The sequence below is a fragment of the Microcebus murinus genome, chromosome 10 (genome assembly GCF_040939455.1).
Source record: "Microcebus murinus isolate Inina chromosome 10, M.murinus_Inina_mat1.0, whole genome shotgun sequence".
NCBI classification, from domain to species: Eukaryota; Metazoa; Chordata; class Mammalia; order Primates; family Cheirogaleidae; genus Microcebus; species Microcebus murinus.
The window spans coordinates 29,584,551-29,608,125 of NC_134113.1; the positions used below are offsets into that span (position 1 = coordinate 29,584,551).

The 23,575-nt window shown below is 39.8% G+C and overlaps 2 protein-coding genes across 5 annotated transcripts in view; both read left to right on the forward strand.

The window, feature by feature from the left end:
- The first annotated feature begins 1,650 nt into the window (after positions 1–1,650).
- Positions 1,651–23,575, forward strand: part of POC1B (POC1 centriolar protein B) — a 92,853-nt gene continuing 70,928 nt past the window's right edge. For all 4 annotated transcript variants that reach the window (XM_012753866.3, XM_012753867.3, XM_076007118.1 and 1 more), the window contains exons 1-2: positions 1,651–1,808; positions 2,496–2,580. In XM_012753866.3, coding sequence (XP_012609320.1) covers positions 1,794–1,808; positions 2,496–2,580 — 100 coding nt within the window. In that variant the 5' untranslated portion in view covers positions 1,651–1,793. The remainder of the gene's footprint in view (positions 1,809–2,495; positions 2,581–23,575) is intronic.
- On the forward strand, positions 3,022–11,580 carry GALNT4 (polypeptide N-acetylgalactosaminyltransferase 4). Its single transcript, XM_012753865.2, has one exon. The coding sequence runs from the start codon at positions 3,166–3,168 to the stop codon at positions 4,900–4,902; it is 1,737 nt and encodes a 578-aa protein (XP_012609319.1). The 5' UTR covers positions 3,022–3,165; the 3' UTR covers positions 4,903–11,580.

Below are 23,575 nucleotides of genomic sequence, written 5' to 3' on the forward strand. Positions count from 1 at the left end.
GTTGAATGTGTAGGGATTAGGTTAAGAGACACTGGGAGAACTGTGTGAGGTCCCAACGTGCCTAATTTGAAGGGGACTGAGGCATCATTGTCTTTGTACAATGTTTCTTGTATCTTCTCCAATAGATGTCTCTATTTTTCATATTACATGGCTGGATACTTTCTGGACAGACCTTGTATGTTGAATCAGCATCTCTGGGAATGGTTACCCTGAACCAATATTATAAATGCTAAAACATGAGATTCATCAACCTAGGCAGCTGAGTTTTGTTTTTGTTTTTTGAGACAGAGTGTCACTCTGTTTCCCAGGCCAGAGTGCCGTGGCTTCAGCCTACCTCACAGCAACCTCAAACTCCTGGGCTCAAGCAATCCTTCTACTTCAGCCTCCCGAGTAGCTGAGACTACAGGCATGTGCCACCATGCCTGGCTAATTTTTTTCTATATATTTTTAGTTGGCCAATTAATTTCTTTCTACTTCTAGTAGAGACGGGTCTCACTCTTGCTCAGGCTGGTTTTGAACTCATCTTCAGGGATCCGCCCACCTCAGCCTCCCAGAGTGCTAGGATTACAGGCCTGAGCCACCACACCCGGCCTTGTGGCTGAGTTCTTGAGGGCAGGGAAAATATCAGTCATCTTTGTATCCCTCAAGGCCAAACAACAAATCTTCAACAAACATACACTTGAATTAACTAATCACTAGACAATTAGAGAATCTGTAACTGAGATGTGTAGTATACCTTTCATTTGCATGGAACACGTATTTTACCAGCTGTACTCTACCAAGCCATTTTATGATGCCAAGAATCTTTACTCTGTGCATAATTTTCAGCTCAGAACTTCATGCTTTGAGGCTGGGTTAATAAAAGGATATGGACTTCGAATTGAAAGAGCTGTCTCTGCCTGACCTCTAAGATCAGTATCTAGGAATCAAGTTTATAATTTGAAAACATTGATAACATTTTTTAATTCTACCAACTTGAGTTTTTCTGAAGCCCAAATGATACTATGTGTAAGAAAGCCTGCTGTACAAATGTTGTCTAATAACTTAAAAATCATGTTTTTAAGTCTTCCTAAAGACTTTATATATGCTGATAAATTTACTGCTGTAAACCATACCAAATGAGCAGATGAGAATAGAAACATATCACAGAAAAGCTTTAAGTGGATGCACACTTATTCATTCATTCACTCATTCATTGATCACGCATATATCAAGCCTCTGTATCTACATCATGCATAGCTCCGTGTGGAAAACAGTGACTAAACGAATTCAAATCTGTCCTGTAGGGGTTTAGTTTCTTTGAATATATTAATAACTAGCAAGCTGTCCTTCTTCGTATCAACACTCCTTCCCTCATAACAAACGGTAAGGGACAAGCTTGAAACTCGAGGGCGCTATCTCTTTAACACGTAATAGAACTCAGATTGCCTCGATCGCAGGCTGCCAACCCTCTGCCTCTCATCGGTCTCATTCCTGTTCTAGTTCTATCCTCCTTCTGGACATCAAACCTGGGGAAACGCGAGTGTTAGTAAACGTAGACTTTGCTGCGAGGCCGCACCTGACTCTGGAGCGTCTCTCCCGGTCGCTCTCTCCGGCGCCCGCGGAGTCTCGGGGCTCGACTGGCCACGCCTGGAGCGCGGAGTTTGACTGGGCCGCCGTTGTTGTAGTGACCGGGAGGCGCTGCCTCTCTGGGCAGACGGTTCCGGGCGCCGCACGGTCCCCCCTCTCATCCCGTCCCCTCCCCTCCCCCGGTTTCCCCCACCCGCCCGATCCCGGCGCCGATCACTCCCTCCATGGCCTCCGCCACGGTAAGGACGGGCTGGGGGGCCCCTCCCCGGAGCCGGTCCCTAGTGTGCGGTACCAGGTGGGGGCCGCACCCGCACCTAGCGGGACACGGAGGCAGGTGTCTGCAGCCGGGTCCTTCGCCCCTCGCCTCTCGCCCTCGGGCATCCGCGTCTCACTCTGCCACCGGGGCTGCTGGAGCGCCGAGCCCAGACCCGGCTCCCGGGCGCTCCTCTCCGCTTCTCTCCCGGAGCTCCGGACGGAGTCTGGCGGCCCCATGGCCTCCAGAATTCTCTGAGAGTTTCCGTGGAGTGCCTGCGTCAGAATCACCTGGGAGTTTTTTTTTTTTTTTCTTCTAAGTGCCAAAGCCTGGGCGCCACCTCGCACCTGCCTACTCCGACCCAGCGGGCGGGGCCTCGGAACCTGCTTGTCAAACGAGCCGCCCAGGGGGTCTCTGGGATGCGCTCGATTCTGGGACGCGCGAATGGAGGATTTTGCCGGCTCTGCAGGGGGGACCGGCGCCCCGCGTCTCTCTTCAGGGGTAGTGGGCGCCGCGCCCGCGCGTGTGCTGCTGCCGGGCACCCCTGCCCCGCTAACCCACCGCCTATGCGGCCCTCCCCAGGCAGCGCCCCTGGGGAGCGGCAGCGGTGATCCCGACCCCCAGAAATCGAGGTCTGCGTGTGCTCTCAAAACCTGACAACTTTCCTTCTCAGGAGGACCCCGTTCTGGAGCGTTATTTTAAAGGCCACAAAGCTGCAATCACTTCTGTGGACTTCAGCCCCAACGGCAAACAACTTGGTAAGTTTTATTCCTGTTTTCCTTTTGTCATGAAACAAACGCTCAGCTGCTCGGAACCTTTTCCTCCAGTGCTGGCTGTGTCCCCGGGAGAACCACTGAGGACCTCTGTGGGGGTGAGAGCGGCCGGGGACTCGGGGAGCCCAGCGCCGCGGGGCGCAGGCGGGGCCACCTGTCATCCGGCCCTCACTCCGGCCCAGCAAAAAGAGCCGCGGGTCTGTCGTTCCGGGCCTGGCAGACGACTTTCGCGAACTAACCACCAGGAGGAGTGTGTGGGAAGGGGAGGGGTTTGTCCTCGGCCCGGGGAGGGTGGGGTGTTGGCTGGAGAGTTTGTGAAAAGTTGTGAGACTAGCAGGAGGAAGTGGGGACGGAGAAGTTGGTCTGTGCCGGAGGCCGAGAACCGAAAGGTCTCTGATGACTCCTGGAAAGCCCAGGTGGCAGGAAAGGAGCCGAGCGCCTGCATGAAAAGAAGGACCTGCTGGGAGGTACGCTCCTACCTGAGCCGGGAGCCCAAGCTGCGGCTTCCGCAGCCCTTCCCCTGTGTTGTGGCTGGGTGGCTGCGTCTGCGCCTTAGCTGTTAGGATCCGGATGGCCGTGAGGTGGACTTGGGCAGGCAAGAGCTGCCTGCTCCTGGCCCTTCTAACAGTGGCCTATATGCTGGTGGAGCTCTTGGTCTCCACTTTCCATGCCTCCCCAGCAGCCGGCCATGCCAGGGAGCGGGGGTCAAGACGGCTCTCAGACCTCCAGGAACAGGCAGAGGATTTGTCTCGCCCACTTTATGAGAAGCCCCCTGCAGATTCCCATGCACTTGGGGAGTGGGGGAGAGCCAGCAAACTCCAGCTCAACGAGGGTGAACTGAAGCAGCAAGAAGAACTCATTGAGAGATATGCCATTAATATTTACCTCAGTGACAGGATTTCCCTGCACCGCCACATAGAGGATAAAAGAATGTATGAGTGTAAATCCAAGAAGTTCAACTATAGGAGACTTCCTACCACCTCTGTTATTATCGCTTTCTATAATGAAGCCTGGTCAACTTTGCTCCGCACCATTCACAGTGTTTTAGAAACTTCTCCTGCAGTCCTTTTGAAAGAGATCATCTTGGTCGATGACTTGAGTGACAGAGCTTATTTGAAGACACAACTTGAAACTTACATCAGCAATCTGGATAGAGTTCGCTTGATTAGAACAAATAAGCGAGAGGGGCTGGTTAGGGCCCGTCTGATTGGTGCCACTTTTGCCACTGGGGATGTCCTCACTTTCCTGGATTGTCACTGTGAGTGTAATTCTGGTTGGTTGGAACCACTTTTGGAAAGGATTGGTATGGATGAAACAATAGTTGTTTGTCCTGTTATAGACACCATTGATTGGAATACTTTTGAATTCTACATGCAAACAGGGGAGCCCATGATTGGTGGGTTTGACTGGCGTTTAACATTTCAGTGGCATTCTGTCCCCAAACATGAAAGGGACAGGCGGAAATCAAGAATTGACCCTATCAGATCACCCACCATGGCTGGAGGACTGTTTGCAGTCAGCAAGAAATATTTTCAGTACCTTGGAACATATGACACTGGAATGGAAGTTTGGGGAGGTGAAAACCTGGAGCTTTCTTTTAGGGTGTGGCAGTGTGGTGGTAAATTGGAGATCCACCCATGTTCCCATGTGGGCCATGTGTTCCCCAAGCGGGCACCATATGCTCGCCCCAATTTCCTACAGAATACTGCTCGGGCAGCGGAAGTGTGGATGGATGAGTACAAAGAGCATTTTTACAATCGAAACCCTCCAGCAAGGAAAGAAGCTTATGGTGATATTTCTGAAAGAAAACAACTACGAGAACGGCTGAAATGCAAGAGCTTCGACTGGTATTTGAAAAATGTGTTTCCTAACTTACATGTTCCAGAGGATAGGCCAGGCTGGCATGGGGCTATTCGCAGTATGGGGATCTCTTCTGAATGTTTAGATTATAACTCTCCTGACAACAATCCCACCGGTGCTAACCTTTCACTGTTTGGATGCCATGGTCAAGGAGGCAATCAATTCTTTGAATATACTTCAAACAAAGAAATAAGGTTTAATTCTGTGACAGAGTTATGTGCAGAGGTTCCGGATCAAAAAAATTATGTAGGAATGCAAAATTGTCCTAAAGATGGGTTCTCTATTCCAACAAACATTATCTGGCATTTTAAAGAAGATGGTACCATTTTTCATCCACACTCAGGACTGTGTCTTAGTGCTTATCGGACACCTGAGGGCCTACCTAATGTACAAATGAGAACTTGTGATTCTCTAGATAAAAATCAAATTTGGAGTTTTGAGAAATAGAAGAGCACAACAGCACTTTCGTCATGAACTGACAATAGCTACAAGAAAGTCAAAGAGACTTCAGAGAGCCTCAGTGAAGATTGTATTTTATGAGAAGTCACCCTACCATCATTTGTGAGAGCACTGAAAAGCTGTGGTTGATTTTGGTATATTACACTGAAACTGGGTGCACAGAGTGCTGCTGTTTAATATTTCAAAGTGCCTTACTTATGGATTGTTTTATTTAAAAGCTTTGTCAGTATGGTCTCTTCCTTCTCCTTAAAGCAGTTGACTGTGAATTGCAATATACAGAACATTTAAATGCCAGACTTAATATTAAAGAATGTAAAAGTCCAAGGAAAATGAGGTGTGATTTATGTTAATGGGTAAGTTCACTGCACATTCCATTTTTCAATAAAATTCATAAATGTGCAGTTTGAGCTATTGCTATTTTGAATACATAGATTTGAATTTCTTTTTGCAAGCACATTAAATTTTAGGGTTTGGTTTACTTTTTAATCTAATTTTCCTCTAATCAAATAAAAATCAAAGAAAGTTGATCTTAAGAAGAAAGGCCTGGTTTTAGATGTATGATTGGAAAAGGGCATTTGTTTGAATGTGAGTTCAGAGGTCTTTTTAACATACAGACATCTCAGAAAACTATAATCACATCTAAGTGAAATGGGGAGATATTTACATTCCACACTTTGTACACTTGAGCTTTTGGACTTAACTGATTTATATATTGATACCTCAAATCGCTCTGATTTTGTAAGCTGTCCTCTCTGTTAACCTGTTTCTTTGTGTAAGGCATTTTCTGATTACACTTCCTTAAGTTATGAATGTACTAGAAAGGGGCTCATTCAGAATACTGTGCCTCCTTTTGTTAATGCCTAATCATTTAAAGTAAACACAACTGAAGCCTCTCTGAAGTTAAACCTAACTGTGTTTACTAAAATGTGTGAAACTGAAAGTGGGCCAGATTTTACAAAGGCTGTGGAACTCTTCTACAAGTTCTTGCTGATCAGGATATTTAAGGATTTTTCTTAAACATGCAAGGAAACAAAGATTGCCTTGACAGTTGTGAACACTGACTTCCAGCTTGTTTTCAGTACCTAGCACTGAGCCTGGCACTCAGGCAGCTTTTGGTAAGTGGGTGAATGAATGACTAAATGAATGGCTCAACTGAGGAATGTGACTTTGGTCAAGTAATTTGATGTGTTTTTGCCTTAGTTTCCTCATATGTAAACCGTGTGTGCTGGATTAGATCTTGAAGATCCCTTCCAGCTCTGAAATGTTGATTGTATATTATGTCCTTCTCAAAGTCAGTCACCGTGCAATCTTTTTTTTTTTTTTTTTTCCACATTTGCTGACCTTTATTCAAAGCATGGTGCTCTCACTATGCAATCTTTACAACACTTTTTATTTCTTTACTTTTGACATAGGTACTGTTGAGCAGATGTTCAATCCACTTGTGAAGCTGGAAGAGAGAAATGGTTTTAAAAATTAAGTGAGCTGTGCTCTCCCAAAATGGTTTATTTCTATGGGTTAAGAAGTTGTAGTCAGTGTTTGTAGCCATTTCGTTTTGGCAATTGTTGAACGAGCTTTGTTTTTAAAACCTTTAGACTCTAATATTTTCACTAACAATGTAAATATTTTCCAAACTGCATTATTTGAAAAGTAAAAGCTTTTTTTTTTTTTTTAAAAAAAAAAAGTACTTTTATTGATTTCATACCAATGTTATATCCAGAAATTACAGGCTGGATTTAAAATTAAATTTCAATTACTTCACTTTGATTTAGAGTTATGAAAATGCATTGTTTAATGAATTAGTCCACAGTATTCATGAGTAAAGTTGTTTTTAGTGTTTACTTGATGACTTGGAGAGTAGGAATTTTGTAAAATTGAATTTAAGAAAATTATTTAGGATAACCATTTCAAAAAACGAAATTGCTATGCAATCTTGAATATTTCGTTTCTCTTTTGCCTCTTAAAATGAAAATGTGTTCATTGTTTTTATAAGTTATTCATGACCTTAAAATTTATCAAAGAATGGTCCAGATTCTGGGTCCACTATGCTTGGCCCTGGATTTAATTTAAGAAGGATTAATAATAATGTAATGCTCTGGATTTTTCAAAAGAGATCTCCTAAACCCACCCACTACCCTTGCCCAGTCTGCTGTTTAAAACATTTTTCTAGTTTTTACTTTTTTATTTTCTCTTTTTATTTATTTTGTTGTTGTTCTTGTTAGCCCTCAATCATATGGAAGAACTAAAATTGATATATTCTGGAAGTACTTACTGGAGTTATTTTTATTTTAGTATCTTGATGTCAAAAGGGAACAAAGGCTTTTAAAAGTAAAAGCCTCTGTTAATTCTTTATTTACTTTTTGCCCTAAATTGCTGAGTGTGATCCAACAGTCTTTTAGGAAGAAATTTTAGGCTGGTGCTTTATTTACATCAATAATTCAGAATAGTTAGGCTATTCATTTTTCAAGATAATACATGTAACAGAAGAATGAAACTCTCACATGTTTATATGTAGGCACATTCCCATTTAATTCCAAAATGTACTATAATGCTGTATACAAAATATATTTTGATTCCCTAATTTTAATTTATTAGTACCAAAGTTCTCTTTTACTGTAGACAATTAAGAGTTGATCTTTTAAGTTACATGCTTAATAACAGTTATAGGAAAATATTTTGTGGGCAAGGAGTTTCAGTTCACTATGTCATTTAATGTCCAATTCTATGAATAGATTTACTATCTAAGCATATTTAGCAGTTATTTTTTTAAATAATCTAAACATTGAAAGGATCTCTTTGATTCAAAATAACTTGTTTGTAAAAGAAAATTTGTTTACTCACTCAGTAGTAGACTCTTGCATATTCATTATGTGTTGTCAAATCAAATTTTTCTAGGTTGAAGATGAGATTATCTTTAAGTTGTATAGTCTTAGTTTAGATTCTCTATTTTGGTTAATAAAATGTTTAGTTTTTACTTGTTTGTCCTTTTGAATTGCTGTTTTAATAATATTTTTAAATGAGCACAAATGTTGAGTTCAGATTAATCTCTTAAATTTTTTTTCTGTATGATGCATGATTTCCATCTTGTTTTCCCCTTTGGTAATGATATTTGCAATGTTGATTAAGACATGTAAAATAAAATGTATGTCTAATTATTTTTGCAAATGGATTGTGATGATTTTAGTGTATGGGATCATGCTCCTGTATACACTGTTATGATGGTAATAGCGGTAAGTTAAGTTTATAATTCTTTTAATTGTTTGAAAATGCAGACAGTAGCATATTTTTTAAAAAATCAAGCTTCCTTTTATTTAGCAAGGTGTCATTAACCAGTAAGTATTCTGAAGTGGTGTTAGCACTATTATTGCATTAACTCATGAACAAACTAGAAATGATCAGGGATCTCTGGGACCCATTGGGGCCACTATAAAAGGAAGCAAGTGAGGGAAAGGCACGGTGGCCCTTCCCTGTAATCCTATCACTCTGGGAGCCTGAGGTGGGAGGATCATTTGAGCTCAGGAGTCCGAGACTAGCCTGAGCAAGAGTGAGATCCTGTCTCTACTGAAAATAGAAAAATTAGCCAGGTGTGGTAGAATGTGCTGGTAGTCCCAGCTACTTGGGAGGCAGAGGCAGGAGGATCACTTAAGCCCAGGAGTTTGAGGTTGCTGTGAGCTATGATGATGTCACTGCATTATTCTACCCAGGGTGACAGAGTGAGACTCTATCTTAAGGAAGAAAAAAGAGGAAGCAAGTGGGCACCTGGGCACATTAGCACCAATTTCAGTACCCTGGGCCGAAAAAAAAAAAAAATGTCTGTCCTGTAAACTACATAACCTCACATTTTCCCTACCCACGAGTACAATTCTCTTCCACCAGTGGCATCTCTCTTCCTCTGTAGTGATTCCTGACTAACATCCTACATCCCTGCCTCTCCCTGGCCAGACACACTGCCTGAGGATGGCTATTCTAAGGACTCTGCTTTAATGTCAGATGTCTTAGAGCCGCATTTAGAATATATATAGGCAAGCGAAACATTTTCACTGATCTCTTTTATTTTATACACTTAAAAGTTGCTGTAAGTACTTAGCATTCTAACCACGTTCTCTTCCTAAGTGACTCTTGCAACTCTGTAAATCACTTCATTTCTCTGTGTTTCAGTTTCATGATTGTAAAAAAAGACTGGGAAATCCATAAAGATGGTACATTAGTGGTTGCCAGAGTCTAGGGGAGGGAGGAATTGAGAGAGTGATTGCTAATGGAGGTGGATTGGGGGTGGTGATGATGGGGATTTTCTGGAACTAGTGACAATAGTTGTACAACTTTATCGAAATACTGAATTGTACACTTACTTTAAAAGGGTAAATTTTATGCTATGTGAATTACATCTCAATTTTTAAGAATACTTCATGAAAAAAAAGTGAGCTGGAGAATTTCAGATGTCCCAGAAAAAATTTCTCCTTTCTGTGTGCCTCTGTGCATGCTAGACTTTAGGACAGGCCAGCAGGATTTATTATTAATAATACCACTTGAGTCATTTTTTTTAATTTGCAGAATTAAGAAAATGAAATATATATGTGAATCTGTGTGTTAGTATAAGGTAGGACACGGAAATCAGTTTGATTTGGAGTTTTTCCTAGAATTCAGAGAAACCTCAATCAATCCTTTTGGATAGGAGGTACGGATTATTGTAAAAGGTGAAATGAGTTCCTGATTTGTATAGTTCTCTACAGTAGAATTGAAAACTAGAGAAGTCCTTCCAACTTGCTAATAATTGGGTGTTACTTGTCCTGTTGTGCCAAGCTTTATGACTTTCCCAGGCTGGCCTGGGAGAGAGATCTACTGCAGGCCAGTGGTGTCCTCAGCTGTCTGGTCACCATTCTAACACATTTATTTGCATATCTAATCCTGTTCAAAAGGAGAAAGGGAGGTACTCTATTTATTTAGTACTTCCTTATTTACTGAATGCTATTATGTGCCAGACACTATCCTGTGCTCTGGGTATACATTACAAAGGTGAACAAAACAGATGGGCTCCATAAGATTGTATGAAGAGTTCATGGTCCAGTGGTAGAGACAAATATTAGCAAGTAAACACACAAATCCATGTATAAATACAACTTGATGAAACAAAGAAAAACAGTCAAATGCTGTGAAGGAAAGGAACAGGGTACTTTGCCAGAGAATAATAATAAAGACCTACTTAAACATACAGGGTCGAGGAACACTTCTCTGCAGAAGTTAGATTTAACTGAAGACCTGAAGGAGAAGTTTGCCAGGTAAAGACTAGAAAGAGAATAGCATAGGCAAAGACCAAGTGTGGGAAAGAGCTTCCTGGGTCAAGGAAGTAAAAGAATGCTAGATTGGGTAGAGCCTGGTTGGTAAGCAAAGGAAGAGAGACAGAGAGAGATGAAACTGCAGGGGGGTGCAGAGGCAGCTTGAGCAGGTAGGAGGGTGGGAGGCTGTGGTGTGTTAAATGGTGGCTCTCTCCAAGATAGTTCATATCCTGGAACCTGTGACCTTACTATTTGGGAAAAAGGTCTTTCTAGATGTTTTTAAGGATCTCAAAATGACATCATCCTTGATTATCTGGGTGGGCCCAAAATCCAGTGACAAATGTCCTTGTAAGACACACACAGAAGAAATAAGAGGAGGCCACTTAAAGCCAGAGGCAGAAATTAGAGTAATGTAGCCACAAGGCAAGGAGTACCTGGAGGCACCGGCACTGGAATCTTGAAGAAGGAAGGAATGAGATCTCCCTTTGAGCTTTTGGAGGGAGTATGACCCTGACAACACCTTGATTTCAGACTTCTGACTTCTAGAACAGTGAGAGAATAAATTTCTGTTGTTTTATGCCTCCAAGTTTGTGGTAATTTATTACGGCAGCCACAGGAAACTAAGGCATGCTTTAGGATTTCGTTCTGGGAGTCATGGAAATTGTTGAAGGATTCTAAGTAAGAGAATGACATAATCTGATTTATATCTCAAAAAGAGCACTCTGGCTTATATGTGGAGATTGCACTATTAGTAGGGAAGTCATTTAGGAGCTATTCTAGTAATACCAGCAGGAGATGATGGTGGTTCAGACTAACACGGTGGTCTTCAAACTATAGTGGTCTGGGCAGGAGAGAGATTTGGAGTTATTAGCGTGTAGCTGTTATTTAAAGTCATGGGAATGGATGAAATCACCTGGGAAGAATATAGAACTATGATAGCAAATGGCCCATGTCTGAGCCCTGAAGAGCTCCAACCTTTAGATCAGAAGAGGAGATTGCAGAAGAATCTAAGAAGGCATAATTATTTTAGAAAGATAGGAGGGAAAGTCATTATATTAGGGCATTAAATGTGAAATGTATGATTTTGAATCAAAAGCATAATTTATTATATCTCAAACATGAAGCAGTACAATTAGTCAAAGTATGCGCCTAAACTGTCAACACAGTTTTGCCACCTTAACGGTAGCTTGTTTATGCCAGCAGCGAAGAAGCCTGGTGAGTGAGTGGTGATGAAATCAAGAAAGGTCGGGTGTGGTGGCTCACGCCTGTAATCCTAGCACTCTGGGAGGCTGAGGTGGGAGGATCGCTCAAGGTCAGGAGTTTGAAACCAGCCTGAGCAAGAGCGAGACCCCGACTCTACTATAAATACAAAGAAATTAATTGGCCAACTAAAAATATATAGAAAAAATTAGCCGGGCATGGTGGCACATGCCTGTAGTCCCAGCTATTTGGGAGGCTGAGGCAGGAGGATTGCCTGAGCCCAGGAGTTTGAGGTTGCTGTGAGCTAGGCTGATGCCACGGCACTCTAGCCTGGGCAACAGAGTGAGACTCTGTCTCAAAAAAAAAAAAAAAAAAGAAATCAAGAAAGGCATTTTCCACAGCTTGTTGAAAATTAAATATTTTTCTTTTCAAGAAGTGGTCCAAAATCTGTAAGAAGTGGTAGTCAGTTGGTATAAGGTCTGGTGAATGTGGTGGATGACAGAATTTCCAAGTCCAGCTTCTGTATTTTGAGCAGTGTTGTTTGTATAGCTTGTGGTCATGTGTTGTCTTGCAAGAGGATTGGCCTGTGTCTATTGACCAGTCTCAGCTGCTTAATTGCAAACATCCTCATCATTTCGTTCAATTGGTTGCAGTACACATGCACTGTAATCAATTGACCAGGTTTCATGAAGCTGTAATGGATAATACCAGCACTGGGCCACCAAACAGACACTATTAGCTTTTTTTGATGAATATTCGATTTTGGACTGTTTCGGCACTTCGTCTTTGTCCAATCATCGTGCCAAATGCTTGCAATTGTCAAAAAAGAATCCATTTTTCATCACATGTAACAATATGGTATAGAAATAGTTCACCTTTATGTTGTGACAACAAAGAAAGGCAAGCTTTGGGACAATTTCTCTTCTGATGCTCATTTAATTCATGTGGTACCCATTTCTCCATCTCCTTCACCTTGCCGATTTGTTTCAAATGATCCAATATTGTTGGAATAATAACGTCAAACCTTGATGTTCGACATTAACAAACCTGTTAACGCCTGTCACGCTTAGGTTGAGACGCATTTGCTTCTGCTACAGCTGTCAGCTTGTCATTATCCATCTTGAACTCAAGTAGCCCACACAGGTCATTTGCAAGATTAAAATCACTGGAATGGAATTTTTCAAACCATCAACATACTGTGTGTTCATTAGCCACATCCTTCCCAAACACTTATATTTTGAGCTGTCTACGCTGCATTGATTCCACAACAGAACTCATATTCAAAATAACCGAAATTGTTTACTTATCCATGGTTTCACAAAAATTGCTCTAAAAAAACTTTGAAAGATAATCACTAGCCAAACCATGCATTTGAAAGGATGTATCTTCACAATAAAAATAAAACAAACAGTGTCAAAGTGAAATGTCAGATATATCAACTGTCAAGCTTAGTACTTAAGGAAGTCAGACATTTCATACTTAATAACCTAATAGTAGGGTATTGTGAAAGCCAAGGTCGGAGTAGGGTAGAATAAAGAGGAAAAAATATTAAATAGTCATTAGCGAGAGTCAGGAGGGAACTAATAGAGAGTCGTGCACAGCTTTGCAGTGTAGAGACTCATGTGAAATTCATGATCATGAATTTATACGTCTTGTCTTTCCAGTCTGTCAAGGGAGGGGAGGTATTCAGCAATTCTCACTAGTATAGATAGTCTCAGAAAAGGCAGAGTGATTGGGATTTTTCCAGGGGGATTTGAAGGAAGGAGGGAGAATCAAGGGATTGAATGTATGTGGGGAGTGGGTTATCAATTGAATAAGAAGAAAAATGACAATTATAAATTGGATTGTGAACTGAAGGTGGTGAGGAAAATACCTCAGTGGAGAACTCAGGTCAATCAGTTGGAGTTCTGGATGAGATGGAAGCAACTAAGTAGTGAGTGATAAGGAAAGCAAGTTGTCATGGTGGATTTCATTCAGTGATTTGGGAAGTGTTCAGGTTCCACTGGTGACAAGATCCAGGCTGTGCCCATAGAATGGGTTTGCTGAGAAGACATGGAAGAAAAGGTCTTTGGAGAGGCCCTGTTTTCCCCTTGGTCTGAAGTGTTCTTCACTACTGCACTCTCGGCTTGGTTGGCTCTTTGTCCTTCATGCCTCCACTTAAAATGCCACTGATACTCTATCTAAATTAAGTATTCCACCCCCACCTCAAATACTCTTTATGACTTTCTTTCATATCTCTTAGCACAATGAAAAATTGCCTGCTTCTCCACTTAAATTTAAGCTCCCCATTTAAGAGATTTTGTCTATTTTGTTACTTAGAACTTCTTCTCCCCTCCTATGTCTTACATATCAGAGGGCTCAGGTATCTGCTGAATGAACTCATGACACTCAGGGTTGGAATGGAGAGGAAGACCGTGACCTGAAGTAGGTGATGTGTGAAAGAGAAAATGATTGCTGCTTAAAAGGGTTTCAGGGATTTTGGTGTCCCCAAGCAGAGTCAAGGTGTTAGTTAATGGGGAGGAGGGGCTTTCAGAGAGGAGGAATGGATACAAGGGAGATCACCCAGCAGATATTCCTGTGGCCCAATGGTAGCTTTGGGAAGGAAGGAAGGCATGGCTGTTGGGGTCAGCTAAGGGATTTCCAGAGCATTATGGGAGTGAGGGTTGGCACAGTGATTGGGACCAGGGAGGCTAAAGGCTTAAACTTCAGATGTGACTGGAGGAAACAAAACCTGAAGCATGGTGGATTTTTCTCTGTAGCCTCTTAGAAGGTGTGGGCTCTTAGGTTTCACAGACTAGGTTAGGAGGTGATGAGAGAGGAGCAGATGGGAGAAAGCAATAGACAGTTAAGTATTGTCATCCCTTTTTATGGTGTGGAAACTGGAAGTTCAGTAACTTTCCCAAAACCACATGGCTAGTAAGTAGCAGAGCCTGGTGGAGCTGGTTCGGAGTCTGATTTTTCAGACATACTCTTCTCCAGTAGGCCAATCAATCTCTTTCCCAGAGGGCCATACTCAAGTTTAAACAAACAGTAAAAGAATTTAAAAGTATTTTCACATGGGTTGCAAAATCTAAGCTGTATTTAAGAAGTTTCAATTTAAAATTACATAATTTTAACATTGAAGTTGTCATCCTCCCTACTTTTGTCCTTCAGGGTTATCCTGTCATTGACTCAATCCCTGTTTAACATGTAGGGCAGGGGTCCTCAAACTTTTTAAACGGAGCCAGTTCACTGTCCCTCAGACCGTTGGAGGGCCAGACTACAGTTTTTAAAAAAACTATGAACAAATTCCTATGCACGCCGCATATATCTTATTTTGAAGTAAAAAAACAAATGGGCAAAAACACCCGCATGTGGCCCACGGACTGTAGTTTGAGGACGCCTGATGTAGGGTGTTTGTAAAATAAATGGTGGTAAAGAATAAGTTAATTCTCTCCTTTTTTGGCTAAATAAAAGCAGAGTGAAGTTTGAAATTTTTAGGTTACTTTCCCTGCAGTGAAACCCTAATAAAAGTTTGCCAAAAATTCTTTTCCTGTTATGGTTCTTGATGGCACCTGTGTAGTAGCTTTGTTGAGCTTCTCTTGTTCTAGCTTAAAAAGTTACTCCCAAGTGCTAAAATAATTTAGTGTATACACTGAGAGGAAGTAACAGATTGTAATTATTTCTCAAGTTTCAATGTGTATTAGAATTAAGTGATAAACTTGTCAAAATTCCATATTCCTGGGTCCAAAGAATGTATAATTTACTGGAATAATACATTTTTAATAAGGTCCCCAGTAATTCTAATGGTTATAATCCACAAATCCCCTGTGCTTTGAGAAACACTGGCTTATTGGTGAAAAGCCCAGGCTTTGGTGTCTGATAGAACTGGGTTAGAAATCAAGCTCTACCACTTTACATATGCTTGACTTTGGCAAGTTCCTTAACCTCACTAAGCCTCATTTCTTGATCTGTAAAAAAAAAAAAAAAAAAAAAAAAAAAGAAGAAGAAGAATATTTACCTTGTTATGAGTATTAAATAAAAGAGTACAGTACTTATGAAGTATTTAAAAGTACTAGGCCTATAGTAAGTCGGGAAAGGTGTTATTGTCATTGCCAGTCCTCAAAGACGTGGATTTTGAATAAATTAAATTCAACTTCTTCAGCTTGTCACTACTAAAGATTGATTTTTAAAGCACCTTTAGACCCTGCTTTTACTAGGAAGCTAATTACTTAGTAACAGCTAGAAAGAAAACATGCTCAATTATTCCCTCATTCAAGGCAGAGGGATTTTAAGTTAGTGTCATCACTTAATTATATTATTATGCAGTGCTTGGATAGCACAGATTCATTCTGACATTATTATATGTTAAAGCTTATCTAGTTAAGATTGGAATATTGTCTTCATTGTGCAGTCCTCTCTGTTACTTCCATTGAGGTTTATAGATACGTGTGCCTAGGGATTGCATTTTTTCTTTTCTTAAAAATATTAATAGACAATTCCTTCTCATAGGGTTCTTTAGAAGACTTCCTTGTTTATATTTCCCTGAAGAATACAGTCCAGTGTTTCGTTTGTGACCCAATGGCTAATATGAACATGGAAATGCAGCAGAAAGTACAAAATCATGGTGCCTTCAAACTAGAAAGCTGAGTTTAATTCCAGTAGTAGATTTTATAGTATGACATAATGGAGATAGAAAATATATAGAAGGACTTCTGAAATAATTGAAAAATTCAAGGATTTCTATATGAAAATAATCTAAATTATCAGAACTCTCTTAAATGCGGAATGAAAAGGCCTGCGAGGGAATATAATTCAAATGTATACAGTTGTGTAAGATACTACATTATGAATGTGGACCTTTTTAGCAAATTGTAAAATATGTACTCTTTGACCTAGATCCAGCAAAAACTCCTCTAGGACTTTATCACGATGATGTATTTACACTTGTTGGAAATAACACATGTACATTGCAGCATCCTTTGTAAAAGTGTAAGACTGCAAACAACCTAAATGGGGTGCCCTGGCTAAATAACTTAAGGTATAGCTATACAATAGAATGCTACACAACTAATAAAAAGAACAAGGCAGGTTGATGACAGTAATTGGTAGCTGGAAACAGGTATAAAACTAGACAAAGTATGCGAGGCAACCGCTTTCAGGCATTGAGCTATGGAGAGTACAAAACTATGATCCTTGCAAGAAGAGAAACACACAGGGTGAGTCCTATGATCCCCTTGGCTTTCTTCCTGGGGGTACTTTTCCTGCTGCACAGCAGAGAGGTAGAGCCAGAACAGACTGACAGCCTGGCTGAGCTGAGGATGTGCAGGGCCAGAATCTATGAGCCCTCCCAAGGTTGCTTGTGGCTGGACTAATTGCTGAATGGTAATACTAGTGACCTTACAGGGCTAGGAGTCCAAATCTTTAGCTCCAACAGAGGGGAAATCTCTCTGAGCTCCCCAGGCATTTAGTTGAGATAAAGTCAGAAAGGCCATTCCTTAGCAATCAGTGCCACACCTGAAATGCCTTAGGCGTGCCCCAGCCTAAGTTCAAAGGTGAAGCAGACCCACGCTAACAAAATATAAAACTAAGTATGATAAGACCAAAAAGGAGCCACCCATAATTTAGTTGCCTCCTGTTTTTTTTTTGTTTTTTTTTTTTTAAACTGAATCCTGAACTTTAGTTAGTGGATTGCTTTTTGCAGTGGTGTGCTTTCATGATTCTGAAACCACCGTTTGTATTCTAGGCTTGAGCAAAAATATATTTAGCAAAATGGGGCGTCAGGTTCCTTATTGTGGGAGAAGAGAGTTACAAATACGGAAAGGTGAGGGTGGGGGCGAGGGTGCACTCTTTGGTGTTAGAACTCATGGTTTTTCATATCTGTATCTATCGACATATCTATGTTTAGATATAGCTTTCTATTTATAGATAATTTCTGAGTTATGCTTGCTGAGATTTCTATCTTATTTCTTACCTCTGTTCACTGACACACTAGTAGCAATGAGCAAACAGAGTGCCCAGATCTTGGTTTCTAAATACTATTCTCCACTAAAATAAATCAGAGCTTTCTAGGGGTAAAGGCCCATTCCAGGACTGGGGCAAAAAAAATACATTTTAGAACATCTTATAATTCTAGAAAGTAAGGAATAATTGAATGATGGAAACATAGAAGAAGGACACAGAAACCGTCTTTAAGGGGCTTTTACTAGCCAAATCTGGAACAATTTGAGAGTGAAGTAAGTAATGAGAGTTATGGATTGTAACCCATTGAATAAAATAACCTGAGTCCATACTGATATACAAAGGTGGATGAATAAATAGATAAATGGAGGAAAAGGGATGGTTCTTCCTTATAATAATAAATTTAAAAATATTAATTCATTAACTTATCAATTAGTAAATTATAGAAAGAATGATGAGTTGGAAAATTATCAAAGGGGGCAAATATTAGTGTGTGACAGTTTGGTGAGGAAGAAGAGGATAATTATGTAGTCTTAAAGTATCTCCCTACAAGTTACTTATTAATTATAAAGGGGAAAAAATACTAACTTTACATAATAGAAATCACCTAAACCAAGTGATCAAAGTCAGCACTACCAATAGTAGAACAAAAGACATCCTGTGCTCCCTATTATGATGCATTGCTAAGGGTACAACATAACTTTTGTGATATTCCTGCCAAAAATGTATATTCTGAATCTAACCATGAGAAGACATTAAAAAAAACAAAATTAAGGAACATGCTACTAAAATAACAGGCCTGCAGTCTTTAAGAATACCTAAGTCAATAAAAACAAAAGCAGCCTAGGAACTGTTCCTAAGTTGCAGGAGACTAAGGACACATAGCAGTTAATGCAGTGCATATACTGGACTGGGGAAAATAGTAGTAATTGACAAAATATAGATATGAACTGTGAATAAAATAATAACATACAATTGTCCCTCAGTATCTATGGGAGATTGGTTCTAGAACCCCTGAGGGTACCAAAATCCATGGGTGCTCAAGTTCCTTCAATAAGAAGATGTAGTACTCGCATAATAATCTATGCATATCTTCCCATATAATCTTCCTATATACTTTTTTTTTTGGAGACAGAGTCTCGCTTTGTTGCCCAGGCTAGAGTGAGTGCCGTGGCATCAGCCTAGTTCACAGCAACCTCAATCTCCTGGGCTCAAGCAATCCTGCTGCCTCAGCCTCCCAAGTAGCTGGGACTACAGGCATGCGCCACCATGCCCGGCTAATTTTTTCTATATATATTAGTTGGCCAATTAATTTCTTTCTATTTATAGTAGAGATGGGGTCTCGCTCTTGCTCAGGCTGGTTTTGAACTCCTGACCTCGAGCAATCCTCCCACCTCGGCCTCCCAGAGTGCTAGGATTACAGGTGTGAGCCACCACGCCCGGCCCCATATACTTTAAATCTTCTGTAGATTTTTTTTGTAATACCTAATGCAATATAAATTCCGTGTAAGTAGTTGTTATTATTTAAGGAATAATGACAAAAAAGAAAGTCTGTTTCTGTTCAGTATGGACCCTTTTTTTTCTGAAATATATTTGATCTGTGATTGGTTGAATTCAGAGATGCCAAACCCACGGGTATGCCAAACCCAGACTGTGTATTAAATAGTACTATTTAATTTCCTGACTTTTTAAATTATACTGTGATTTATGTAAGCAAATGTCCTTGTTCTTAAGAAATACACACTGAAGTATTAATATTTAGTAGTAAAGAAGCATTATATCTCTAACTTTGTTTCAAATAGTTAAAAAATATGCATATGTAAAAGTATTTATATGTAGAGAGAAAATGATAAAGCAAATAGACAAAATATAAACAAAGACAAAATCTAGGATAGAGAATACATGGGAGTTTCTTGTGCTACCTTGTAATTTTTCCATAAGCTTAAAATTATCAAAATAAAAATTTTACCCAAAAAAGAATAAAGCCGCTCTATGTATTAACAAAACATGATCTCCCACATATATCATACTAAGTGGAGGAAGGTGGAGAGGCAAAATGCATAATAGTATGTATAATATACTACCATTTGAATAAAAAATACATGAGGATAGACATTTGTATTCCCTAGAACACGGTAAAGCTGGTTGCATTTAGGAAGGGGAACCAGGTGGCCAAAGACTGGAAGGAGATTTAAATACCCATTTGTAATATTAGCATTCTGTGTCAGGCACGGGTACTGCCAATTGAAAAGATACATAAGATAATTTACAAGAAACACAAAAACTGGAGGCAATCAGCACCATTTCTTTTCAGAAAGTAGTATTCTTGGCAGATCAAACTTCTAGGTAACTGTAGTTGATTTTGGTTAAATCAATGACTGAGAGAGCTTGGGTTGGCTCAAGGAAGTTATTGGTACTTAAGGTAACATAAAAACTGTTTGCTTTTTGGACATTACAGAGAGCAAACATGTTTTCCATTAGTGTGTTCATGGTTGTCACCTCCAGAGACAAAGCACTGAGGTAGGTAAGCATAGGCTTTGTTCTTTCTTATGTCCTAACAAAGATTTCTTGAAACAATTGATTATTGTTATAGAACATAAATGTTTTTAAAATTGGTAGATTTACTATTTAAACCTTTTCTTTTTAACTTCCTCCCTTTGACATTTTATCTCAAAATAAACCAGTTGGCTAATGAATGGTACAAGCTTTGACATTTTAAATATGTGGTAATGTTTATGTAGGGTGTGTTTCAATGGAAATATATGAAAGCAAATTCCACGTTGACACAGTACACATTGACAATAATAATCAAATACCTTTTTTTTTTTTTTTTTTATCATGGTATTAGGGTTTGGTGGGACAATTCTTTCCTAAGAAAGAAGGTTAAGGAAGAGGAAAAGTCAGTGTTGGTTTTCATAATTTTTCATAAGAATGTATTTATGGAGTTTTTATAGACAATTAGTGTTTTTTTTTTTTTCTATTTTCCTAAAGTTTAAAAGAAAATTTAATATACTTTGAGCCATACTGTTGTAATTGGAACATCTCTGTTTCTGGTGTTCCATAATCAGCAGGCCTCCGAAATGCCATCTCACCCTGGATTAGGCTGTCCCTGTCCCTGAAGCCCTTTGTTCATCCTACTCTCTGAGTCGCTTCTCTTTAGCAGGTTTCATGCTGATACACAGATGGGCCCCAACTTAACAATGGTTTGACTTATAATTTTTTGACTTTACAATGGGTTTGTCTGCATGTAAACCCCATCATAAATTGAGGAGCAGCTGTATAGCAAGTGTTGATTTAATGTGGGTGTGTAACCATCAACTCTAAATTTTTAATTGTTTTAGCCTCCTTTGTGTATAATGCAGATATTATGTGGATGAACATGGAGAATACACTGAAGTTTAATCTTGTTAGGGGGCCCTTTACCTCTTCCACTGACAAAAGACTCAAGCCCTGTGTCACCTTCTCAGTTAAGCTTCACATCCTTATCCCCTTAACTCCCCCCAATTAATTGTTGCTATACCATGATCCTGTAATACCATCTTTCTGGCCCTTATATTGACTATTAGCGACTCTGTAAACCTTAAATGAGTTAGGGAATGATAAAATATGGGTGTGTGTGTGTGTGTGTATGGGAGGGAGTTAATATATAAATATAATGTATAAGACAATGAGAGAGAGTTAATATATAAATCTTATACATTATATTTATATATTAACTATATATAGTTAATTTTCATTTCATGAAAATTCACCTCAACCCATGCCATTCTGGCTTTGATCCCACCATTTCACTGAGGCAATTCTTGTTGCCAAACCAACATTTGGTCCTTGGCCCCCGGCCAGCTTTGTGAGCATACCACCTGCGCAGTGGCACAGGGCCCCATGCATACTTTAACACTGAGCTATCATTGTCTTGAAATTCTTAATCATCTTCCTACAAGGGCCTCACATTTACATGTTTTACTGGGCATGGCAGATTATGTAGCAGGCCCTGATAAGGCCTGAGCTTACTCAATCTCCTCAACGTATTTCACAGTTTGTCACCCTCTCGGAATACTTCTTGCCTCCCTGGACACCACAATTTCCTTGTGTCCTTCTTCTTTATGGCTCTTTCCTTTGCTCTTCCCTATCTGAAGGTTAAGTACTTTCACCCTCTTCTTTTTTATGGACTCACTTCCTAGGTGAGTCAATCCAGTTTACGGTCTTTAAGGCTTTCTCTAGGCTACTGCTAAGAGTAACAACAACAACAAAAAACCTGTAGCAATAATAGCTACATTTGAGTATTTTCTATGGGGCAGGCTTAAATTACAAGTATTATTTCATTTAATACTTTTAATACAATCTTGTGCAGATGAAGTGTCCTAGGCACAGAGGGGTTGAGTAACTTGCCCAATGGCACACAGTAGTAAGTGACAGCCTGGATTTGAACCTAGGGAGTCTAATTCTACAGTTTGTTCTTTTAACCAATAGTCAAACCCTCTCCCTGAGCTCCAGGTGGGAACGTCCATCTCCCTACTTGACATTTCCATTTGTGTGTCTAATTGGCATCTCAAATTTACTGTGTCCAAACACTTTTGATTTCTTATTTTTTCTTTTGTTTTTTTCTTAGACATGTTAACAAGACAAAACTTTTGATTTCTACTCCACCCTTCATCACTCCAAACCTCCTTCTCTTCTGGTCTTTCCCATCCCATTAAATAGCACTAAGATTCATTTAGGTACCCAGGTCAGAGCCTGGCACCTTCGCTGCTTCTCTTTTTCTCTCCGTCACATCTAATTGTTAGTAGCCTCATAGGCTCTACCTTTGTGATGTGTCTTGATTTTAACTCTTTCTCTCACTTCCATGGCCTCCAGCCTAGTGCAGACCATTGTCTTCTCTTGACTAGATTATTGCAGTAGCCTCCTAATTGATTTCCTTCTTCAGTTCTGTCCCCTGACCCTATATATTCTCCCCACAACAGCTAAAGTATTAATAGTTTTTTTGTTTTTTTTCTAAATGTTTTATTTAAATGTGGATAATTACCAAAAATTGCACAAATCATAATAGTACAGCTTGGTGAACTTTCACAATGTGATATACCCATTACAACACCCAGAGCAAGAAATAGAACATTACCAGTATCTCCAGAGGTTTCCCTTGTGCTCCCATCCAGCCTCTGTCCTCCCTCCCTGCCATCCAGATAAACTCTGTGCTTACTTCTAACTTCACAGATTAGTTTTTCTTCTTATTAAGCTACATATAGATGAAATTTAATTACATAGGAGGTATATAGCATGAATATATCATAATTTATGTATCCACTCTGATGGATAGTTGGATTTCTAGTTTTAGTCAATTTTAAATAGTACTGCCACAAATGTTATTGTACATGTCTCTTGCTAAACACAGTAAGAATTTCTGTTGGGTATGTACCTAGGAGCAGAACTGCCAAGTTAAATAATAAGTGTATACTCAGCTTCAATAGATATTTCAAAAAAGATTTTCAAAGTGATTATAATCACCAGTATTATATGAGAGTTCCAGTTGTTCTACGTCCTCACCAAGGTTTGGTGTTAATTGTCTTTTTCATCATAATCATTCTGATGAGGGTGTAGGGATACCTCATTGTGATTTTAGTTTGCATTTTCCTGGTGACTCATGGAATTGAACACCTTTTCATGTGTTTATTGGCCATTTAGATATCCTCTTTTATAAAGTGTCTGTTTACGTCCTTTGCCTATTTTCCTATTGGGTATTTTGCCACTTTCTTATTGATTTGTAGAATTCTTTATAGATTCTGTATATGCACACTTTGTTGTCTGTTGGAAATATGTATTGTAAATATGTTCTCTGCCACTCCGTGGCTTCCTTTTTCACTTGGTTAGTGGTATCTATCAATGAATGTCATTTCTTAATGTTAGTATAGTATAAATAGTCATTCTTTTCCTTTATGGCTAGTAATTTTCATGTCCTTTTAAAGCAGTCTTTGCCTACCCCAAGGTCATGAAGATATTCTGTGTTCTCTTCTAAAAGTTTATTGTTTTACTTATCACATTTACATCTACATTCTAAATGTAGTGGAATTAACTTTTTGTATATTGTATAAAGTGTAGGAGTCAAGATTCATTTTTTTCTTATGAATATCCAGTTGACCCAACACAATTTTTTGAAAAGGTCATCCCTTCCTGATTATCAGAGTGACAATTTTCTTAAACCGGATCCCGAGATCCCCCTGCTCAAAATCCTACAAAGATTTCCCTTTGCACTTAGA

Excerpts from the sequence above, each read along its gene's own strand:
- GALNT4 (XM_012753865.2), top strand. The coding sequence starts at position 3,166 with ATGGCCGTGAGGTGGACTTGGGCAGGCAAGAGCTGCCTGCTCCTGGCC.